At 45.5% G+C, this 9,228-nt stretch overlaps 1 protein-coding gene across 1 annotated transcript in view; it reads left to right on the top strand.

Annotated features, from left to right (window-relative positions):
* Window positions 1-283: 283 nt before the first annotated feature.
* Slc3a1 (solute carrier family 3 member 1) overlaps window positions 284-9,228 on the top strand; it is a 33,355-nt gene continuing 24,410 nt past the window's right edge. Inside the window, exons 1-4 of the mRNA XM_051160500.1 lie at window positions 284-801; window positions 4,064-4,243; window positions 4,401-4,555; window positions 7,458-7,583. Of these exons, the coding sequence (XP_051016457.1) occupies window positions 375-801; window positions 4,064-4,243; window positions 4,401-4,555; window positions 7,458-7,583 (888 nt within the window). The 5' untranslated portion in view covers window positions 284-374. The remainder of the gene's footprint in view (window positions 802-4,063; window positions 4,244-4,400; window positions 4,556-7,457; window positions 7,584-9,228) is intronic.

Raw genomic sequence — 9,228 nt, 5'->3', positions numbered from 1 at the left:
TTGTTTGCCCATCTCTCTGGGTCACCTCCACCCTTTGTGGTTTTATGAACAGTGTTGCTTTAGGCAGTTGGTACTCACACAAATAGCATCTTTCAGTTCTTGGAACCCTGCCTCTTCTTCCCACTCTCCTCCCCACGTATTGCTGCTGTAGCTGAGTCAGCCACCCTGTGTAGAGATAATTTTTACACACATGCGCGCACACACACACCCCTGGCTCCCCTTTACCTTTATCCGTTCTTCCTTGGTTGGACAAAGTCCAGCCAAGATTATTTATAAACCATTCAACGCTTATTAACACACTACAGCACTCAGCAAGCCGCCTTTCCACATTGGTTCCTGCTGGAAAGCACCAGGAAGAGCTGCGCAAGGTAGACATGGATGAGGACAAAAGCAAGAGAGACTCCATCGAGATAAGTATGAAGGGATGCCGGACAAATAACGGGTTTGTCCAAAATGAAGACATCCCAGAACAGGACCCAGACCCAGGCTGCAGGGACACCCCACAGCCCAGTGTCGTGAGTACCCCTGCTCCGGAGGAGCCCCACCCCAAGGCCGTGCAGCCTTATGCCGGGATGCCCAAGGAGGTGCTGTTCCAGTTCTCCGGCCAGGCTCGCTACAGGGTGCCTCGGGAGATCCTCTTCTGGCTCACTGTGGTTTCTGTGTTCCTGCTCATCGGCGCTACCATAGCCATCATCGCCATCTCTCCAAAGTGCCTTGACTGGTGGCAGGCAGGCCCTATGTATCAGATCTACCCGAGGTCTTTTAAGGACAGCAACAAGGATGGGAATGGAGACCTGAAAGGTGCGTGTTTGAGCTCAGGACTAAGCAAAGGAGGGCGGGTTGTGCCTGGGTTGTGGAGTAAGCACATAACAGGATGGCGGGCACCCATGCCGCTGGGAATTATTCAGGCACCACTCAGCAGAGGCTCCAAGTCTGGCCCTTGATGCAAGGCTATTTGCTGAAGGACTTAGGGCCAAAGACTTCTTTAATCTCTTGCTCACTGAACCAATGCACACATTCATTCGCTTGTCAGTCCTCCCAAAATCTCTGACTTTGTGGCTGGATGTTTTATCTGAGACTGGCTCTCCAGGTATATGGCGTAGCTTGTTGTCTAGCTGGGAGTTTATTAATAAATGCATCATGTTATGTAGATGTGATGTCGGCGGAAGGGGAAGGCGGTCTTCAAGTTTCACTCCTGAGAGACAAGACAAGGCTAGAGCCCCAATAGTGTGTTAGCAGTTAACCCAAGTAAAGGATTCTCTTAGAGCAATACCCATCGTTAGTAGAAAAATAGAACCAAAACTTTGTGGTTTTTTTTAGATTAAGCTAATAATGTTCTATATGTAATTTCTTATCTTAAAATTGAATGCTCCATCCGACCATATTAAGACTGAAACTGCCAGACAGTGGGTGTGAACTGGGATTGCTTGATAGAATTGCTCTGGTTTAGGACAGCATAAAGCTTGGTGCAATCCCTCTAGCCTGTAATACCATCTCTCAGGAGGCAGAAGAACATTGCCCTGAGGGCAGCCTGGGCTACCCCACCCACCCACCCAAAAAATTTTAAAACACAGAGAGGGAGAAAGAAAAAAAGACAGACTGATTAAATATGGCCATGCCAGGGTGAAGTCCCTACTCAGGGCTCCTGACAGGAAGCGCAGGTTCCAATAGAAGGCAAGAGGTGCATGCACAGCAAAGCAGTCCTGGCCAAAGTGTGCTTCTGTCTGTAACTGACTCCTCATTCCATCTTCCCTGTTGCTCAGAGCTGTAAGAAATCTCTTTCCAAGAGACAGACTCCTCCTCTGGCTGGTACCAGGCTTCAGGCTTTTCTTTCTCTCAGCCAGAAGATTCTGGGGGAATTGTTTAATTTCAGAGGGACCATCCTTTCAATAGTCTGATAACCAAAGGGTCTCTACAATGTCTCCACTTCTGCCAGAATGGTGCCACCAGGGGCAGGTGACTTTGTTCTTTGGTCTCCTCAGCCTCCTACTTCCTTAGGTGTGTCATACTTTATAGAGTCTCATGGAAAACACAGAGAAAACTACTGACTCAAGTCTCCAAATCAACATTTAGGATCATGAACTAGAAGCCATAGCAACTAGTCATTCTACAAGGTTCCATGTATAGAGCTTAACTTCTGGAGGCCTCCCCTTGCCAGCCTAGGGTCTCTTGTGTGAATCCCTGCTTTCCTACACAACGAACAAGAAGCAGTTGCTGTACAGACCGCCTGAGAGAGGAGCATGAAGCCTGGCAAATGCTGGCACACACCTGTCTTCAGCCTCATGACTATGGCTTTATCTGGTCCCGCTGTTCCAGAGAGTAGTTCTCACGGTTCGCTCAGTTATGTACTCACTTACTGTGCTAGAGCCCAGACTTACCCTGTGACACCACAGTCCACAACTTCCCTCCCTCCTCAGCGTCTCTGCCCTAGATGGTCAGAGCTAACACGGTGGTCCATAAAGCACCTTGCACAGCTCTTCTCCAGACTAGGCATCATCCCGTTCAAGTCTCTTTACATTACTGTAACAGCATTGTGCAAGGGTTCTTTTGTTTTTCAAGGTGGCATTGGCTTTAATACTATGTTTTGTGTAATGCAGTGCATTTTCTGTATCAATAGGTCAGCATAAAATACTGTTGACATGTTTTAAATTCTTTCTTTTTGTAGCAGGTGTTAAAAAATCTGGTGTGTGTCTTCCCTTCCAGTACATCTCAACCCAAATGAGCCACATTGCAACTGCTCAGTAGCCACATGTAGCAAATCGCTTTGGTATGGGCCAGTGCTTTTCAAACTATCTGGCACCAAATGGTACTCAGTTCTTTGGCACCCAGCTCACTTAGCACCTGTTGGAAACCACCTACAATATTGGTTTTAATTATAAAAATTGAGAGCTAAGAATGGAAGTAGCGCACTTGACAGAATGCTTGCTTATCTCTGGAGTTGATCTCCATCATTGCATAAACTAGGCATACTTGTATGTAATCCCAGCACCATGTACATATGCACATGTGCATGCATATGCGTGTGTGTGTGTGTGTGTGTGTGTGTGTGTGTGTGTGTGTGGTGGTGCCAGTTGTAGAGGTAGGAAGATCATAAACTTAAGTTCATCATGGGCTACATAGTAAGTTTGAAAACAGCTTTGGCTACATGAGTAAGTATGTGTGTACAAATACATACATACATATATAATATATTAACAATTTAAAATATGTATTTTTATTAAAGGTAAAAAGATTCTGCTATAAGATTGATTTGATGTTATTAATGGGCCTAGATTTTACTCAGATTCAATAAAATTGCAAATATTTTGGCCTTTAATATAAAATTTTTATTTTACACATATTTTATTTTTAAAACTTTTTAATTTATGTATAGTAATAGTTTGCATGTTAATAACACTGTAATAGAATGATTTAATATAGGTTTTGGGTGGGAGAAGGGGTTTTGAGACAGGGTTTCTCTGTGTAGCCCTGGCTGTCCTGGAACTCTCTCTGTAGGCCAGACTGGCCTCAAACTCTCAGAGATCCACCTGCCTCTGCTTCCCAAGTACTGGGATTAAAGGCGTGCACCACCACTGCCCAGCAATTTTATATAGCTTTAAACAGAAGAAAAGGAAAAAATTTAGCTTATAACATCCCATTCCCCAAAACAATTTTTGTAAAAAAATTACTTTTCTAAGTGGGTCTGTCAGACACCTGTGTCCATAGCTAACCATATCCAATTCCATGTGTCTAAAGACAAGTGCATGTGTAGATAGAATCTGGAATCCACAAAGGATTCTGAATGGTGGCACCCACCTTTAATCCCAGCACTTGGGAGGCAGAGGCAGGTGGATCACTGTGAGTTCGAGGCCAACCTGGTATACAGAGCGAGTCCAGGACAGCCAAGGCTACACAAAGAAACCCTGTCTTGAAAAACCAAAAAATCCAGTGCATTATTTCTTTGAAGCAGTGATTGTAAGAGGAAGGCCTGCTTTCTTTATTTCCTCTCCCTCCTAATGTCATTTTTATGTTTAAAAAAAAAAAAAAAAAGCCACGTTGCTCATGGCCTTGGCTCTTTCTTCAGGTATCCAGGAGAAGCTGGACTATATCGTTGCTTTAAACATAAAGACTGTATGGATCACTTCCTTTTATAAATCATCGTTGAAAGATTTCAGATACGCTGTCGAGGACTTCCAAGAAATTGATCCTATGTTTGGAACAATGAAAGATTTTGAGAACTTGGTCGCGGCCATACATGACAAAGGTAAATGGAGTGAGACATGTGGGGGACTAGGAAGTGTCGGGACTAGGAATGTGGGTAGAGGGTGCGGAGTCTCTGAGCTCACACGTAGCCATCTTCCCCCAACTGTCATTCCTCTAACAGTCTGTTCCTAACATTTGGAATGTTTTTCACTCACTAGGTTTAAAATTAATAGTCGATTTCATACCAAATCACACAAGTGACAAGCATCCTTGGTTTCAATCGAGTAGAACGCGCAGTGGGAAATACACTGATTATTACATCTGGCACAACTGCACATATGACAGAGGTGCAGTCATCCCTCCCAACAACTGGGTAAGGACAACCGATGAGCAGAGAAAGTGGGCCTCTCTAGATGGACTGAGCTGGAGATGCATGAAGCCCATTAGGGAGACCATTTCCCAAATGGCTCTTAGGTTTCTAAGTTCACTGTTGAGCCAGTGTTCTAGTAAGTGGTCTCCTCACCGCTAGCATCCCCGGCCCCTCTGCCCTCACTCCCCACCTTGTCCAGTGTGGGCTCTGGGTCCCCTGGATGAACATGGGAAAATCACAGTCATGCTTTCTATCTTTTACCATTCTCCAGAGCCCTTTGCCTCTTTGGCCTTTGACTCCCCTGCTGGACAAAATCATAAACATGGTCATCACTTTCTCCTCCTCCGGCACATCCTACTGTCATCACCCCCACCTGACTGAGCCATTGCCCTTGTCCTGGGAGATTGAGTCCAGAGGATCAGCATGGTCTCATTCTTCTCCAACTCCCTGCTACCTCCTTCCCACCCAACACTACCCACTGACCACAGCAACCACCCTTCTTCCTACTTGCTCCTTCTGTAAGAGACCACATGCTTTCTGCTTAGGTGGCCAGATTTAGCAAATAAGAGCCCAAGACATGCACGTAAACCTGAGTTTTAGATAAATAGTGAATGAACTTTTAGTGTAAAACATTGTATGGGCCAGGTTCTGCATCTGCGTGCTCAACCTAATGTAATATATATGTGTGTGTGTGTGTATATATATATATATATATATATTTGAAAAAGTTTACAAAGGAGCTGAATTAGCTACAGACCACTAGCTGACCATTATTTCTGAAAATACAGTTGCAGAGCCACAATTTAGCACGTACATTGTGCTAGGTGGTAAAATTAATGCAGAGATCATAGGAAACATGAAAGACAATGTGTGAAAGTTATATGCAAATAGTCCGTTTTTACCTTCGGGACTGGAGCACCTGCTGGCTGGATGTCTGACAGCATCCTGGAACCAACCCCTACAGTAACTCTGAACAACGGCTCTACCACGATGCTACGCGCTGTCCCTTAAACGCAGGCTTGCTAGGCACTTTGTAGCCCAGAACGCCAGCGGGCTCCTGTCTCAGGCGCAGTTCTCCTGCTCAGGCCTGTTTCTCTCCTACTTTCTTCTGAGTTGTTATTTATTTTAGCTTCTCTTGATCCACTCGAGTCTCCCCTCTTCTCACCCTGACCTTCTCTGCTGGTCTTTGGGCACCAACTTTCAACCTAAGCACACTCAGAGTCTACACGCTTCATGGCTAACTGCGGCCTCTGTGCAACTGCCCATCCGCCAAGCTCAGTGCGTGACCAGCCCGTGGCAGCCAACTGCACATCCTGGCAGGCGTATTGCTTTAACCATCCTCTCCAAACTGCCCTTTGTTCAAATGTCATTAGCAAACATTTATTAAGCTGATGGTGTGCAGGCTGTTTGTTAGAGTTCTTACATTCATCCAGTCTAACATGCCCCTCCCCCGCATTCTGTGAGTTAGATTTTCGTTCCTGTCTAGCGGACAGACAGAGTGAGGTCATGGAGATGACTCAGTGAAGGGACTGAGGACCGAATCTGGCCAGGTCAACCCCACAGCCGGCTTTTAAAGCCTACCACCCACGCCTCAGACCAGACCACCTGTTGGCCACAGCGCACAGCGGCAGCTTCTTCTGCTATCACTTTTTCCATCCTTCCATCAGCTTTCCACTTGTTGGCAAGGATGATTTTTTTTTTCCTGAGGTAAAAAGTTAACACAGAGCCCAGAGTGATGGCTCAGTGGTTAAGGGCACTGGCTGCTCTTCTAGAGGACCTGGCTTTAGTTCCTAGAATGCACACTGGGCAGCTTACAGCCTACTCAGATGGCTCAGCTGTCAAGAGCACTGGCTGATCTTCCAGAGGACCTGGGTTCAATTATCAGCATCCCATGACAGCTTGCAACCATCTGTAACTCCTGTCCCATGGGAACTGATGTCCTCTCCTGGCTTCTGTAAACACCAGGTACACATATGGTGTGCAAACACATATGTAGACAAAACGCCCATGAACATAAAATAAATAAGTTAAAAAGATTTTTTAAAGAAACTCATATTGCATGTAGATGAAATTCTAGGTAATGCAAGCTAATCTATAGAGGCATTGAGTTGATGGGTGCTTATTTTTTTATTTAAACTTTTTATTGAATTTATTTATTTATGTGGAGGTGTGAGAGCAGGGAACAGGCATTCATGTACCTGGGGGGCTGAGATGGCACAGCCATGTCTTTCCATGTCTTTGCAGACAAGACCAGTGTAGGAATGAGTGAAGTAAGCATGCCTTCTTCAAGACTCAAATGGTACTCACTTATATCAGGACACTAGCCCAAGGGATATGCCCCATGAAAGTCTTCACTTACCAGGGAAGTGGGACAGAGGGGAGGACATCCTATTGAGTCTCTAGGTGAGAGAAGTATGGGAGAATGGGGAAATAGAAGGATCCAGAGGGTCCTAGAAACCTACAAGGATAACATTATGATGGGCCGATCTGGGCCCAGGGGTCCTGCTCAAACTATGGCACCAACCAAGGACAATACATGCAGTAAACTTTGAACCCCTACTCAGATCTAGCCAATAGACAGGACATTCTCCACAGTTGAGTGTAGAGTGGGGTCTGACTTTCACATGAACTCTGGTGCCCCGTATTTGACCACGTTCCCTGGATGAGGAGGCCTGGTGGCACTCAGAGGAAGGATAGCAGGCTACCAAGAAGAGACTTGATACCCTATGAGCATATAGAGGGGGAGGAGGTCCTCCTAAGTCACAGACATAGGGGAGGGGAGTAAGGAGAAAATGGGAGGGAGGGAGGAATGGGAGGATACAAGGGATGAGATAGCAATTTAGATGTAATATGAATAAAATAATAAAATATATTTTTAAAAATCATGCCTTCCTCTGTTTGCTAGCTGAGTGTGTATGGAAACTCCAGTTGGCACTTCGATGAAGTACGAAAGCAGTGTTATTTTCACCAGTTTTTGAAAGAGCAACCAGATTTGAATTTCCGAAACCCTGCTGTTCAACAAGAAATAAAGGTGAGTGTGGACACCCACACAGACTTCTCCATTAGTGGGACCTGAGTGAGTATGGACACCCACACAGACTTCTCCACTAGTGGGACCTAATGGTTATTTGAACTGCTCTATGTTGAGTGAAATTCTATGTAGGCAAAATCAAGGCGTGTCATTAAACTCTCAGGTGAAGGTGTCAAATGCAAATATTTATGTGAGTTACTGACTCCTGTCTTCATCTAACTCCGAATAATGTAAATAGCAAGGGACAGGGCTTCAGCTAGGGGTGCTCTTTGGCCTGAGGCAGTTGACTTGTGTGGGATGGAGGATGAGAACATGGCTTTGGGAGCTGGTTCCTGCATGTGCCTTCAGTCTTGCAGTGAGTTGTTTGCCTTTTTCTGTACTCAGATCCTCAACCTATGGAACACAGTTGGTGGGGATGCTGTGTTTGTTCACGAGATAGGATGAGATATCGCAGAGTACTCTGTAGTCAGCTGGTAAATGCTGCCTTTTTGCTTGCCCTGAGGCAGGCCCTGCCCTGAGCACTGAGAATTTGACAGTGGGTAAACAGAAGCCCATCTATCCCTCAGCTCATCTCTGCAGTACTGCACGCATGGCACTTGAGGTGATGCTGAGTGCTCTCTCTGGGTAGGGGAGCTGACATGACAGGGAAAACTTGCTCTTCCATAGGAGGGGGAGCCCTTGTGACAGATGCTGCTCATAAAATAGATGGAGAGAGTAATGGGGCCTAGGAGGTGAGAGTTCCAGAAAGAGAGAAGGATATATATATATATATGACACTGATACAGAGAGAGACAGAGACAAAGAGATACAGAGAGATGAGAGAGTAAGATAAGAAAAAAATCTCAAGTTCAGAGAGAGACAGAGACACAGAGATGCAGATAGAGACACCAAAAAAGAGAGACAGAGATATGAGAGAGACATGTAAAAATTCCAAGTTCTTTTTTGTTTGTTTGTTTTGGTTTTGGTTTTTCGAGACCGGGTCTCTTTGCCTTGGCTGTCCTGGACTCTTTTTGTAGACCAGGCTGGCCTCAAACTCTCAGCGATCCGCCTGCCTCTGCCTCCCAAGTGCTGGGATTAAAGGCATGCACCACCATGCCTGGCTTTAAAAAAAAATTTCAAGTTCTAATGTGAGTTTGAGATGAGAGGAAAAAAATCCCAAGTTCGGTTTTTAAAATTCAAATAATGAGTAATACAATTTGTGGGATATGCCTACTGAAAGGTCATCTGTTGGTTACTTGAAATTAAATTTTAACTTGCTGTCCAGTATATTAGCTGGCAGCCTCCCTTATGAGCGGGCGAGACTGAAGGGTGAGAGGCGGGGAGCCAGAAGTAAGAGATACGGGCTAGGCAGATCTGCGAGGCACGAGCCAGGCATTGAGGACCCCTCTGCAGCTCTAGGATGGGAAGGGACATGTTGCCACATAGTGATCCCACCAGGAGGGCATGGGACTTTAGGGGACCTGGATAGTGCCTGGAAGGAAGTGAGGAAGAGACAGGACAGAACAGGAAGCTGTAGGCAATCCTAGTCGAAAATCAGCTGGCCGTAGAAGCCTCAGTCTATTTCCGCACCTTTAATTCTGTTCCATTCTCCTATACCTCAGTTTCTATGTCAGCACCACTGTCTGGTAAGTTTTATAGTAAGTCT

The sequence above is a fragment of the Acomys russatus genome, chromosome 1 (assembly GCF_903995435.1).
Source record: "Acomys russatus chromosome 1, mAcoRus1.1, whole genome shotgun sequence".
NCBI classification, from domain to species: Eukaryota; Metazoa; Chordata; class Mammalia; order Rodentia; family Muridae; genus Acomys; species Acomys russatus.
The sequence above is the reverse complement of the archived record's forward strand: the minus strand, read 5'-3'. Positions and strand labels throughout refer to the sequence as shown.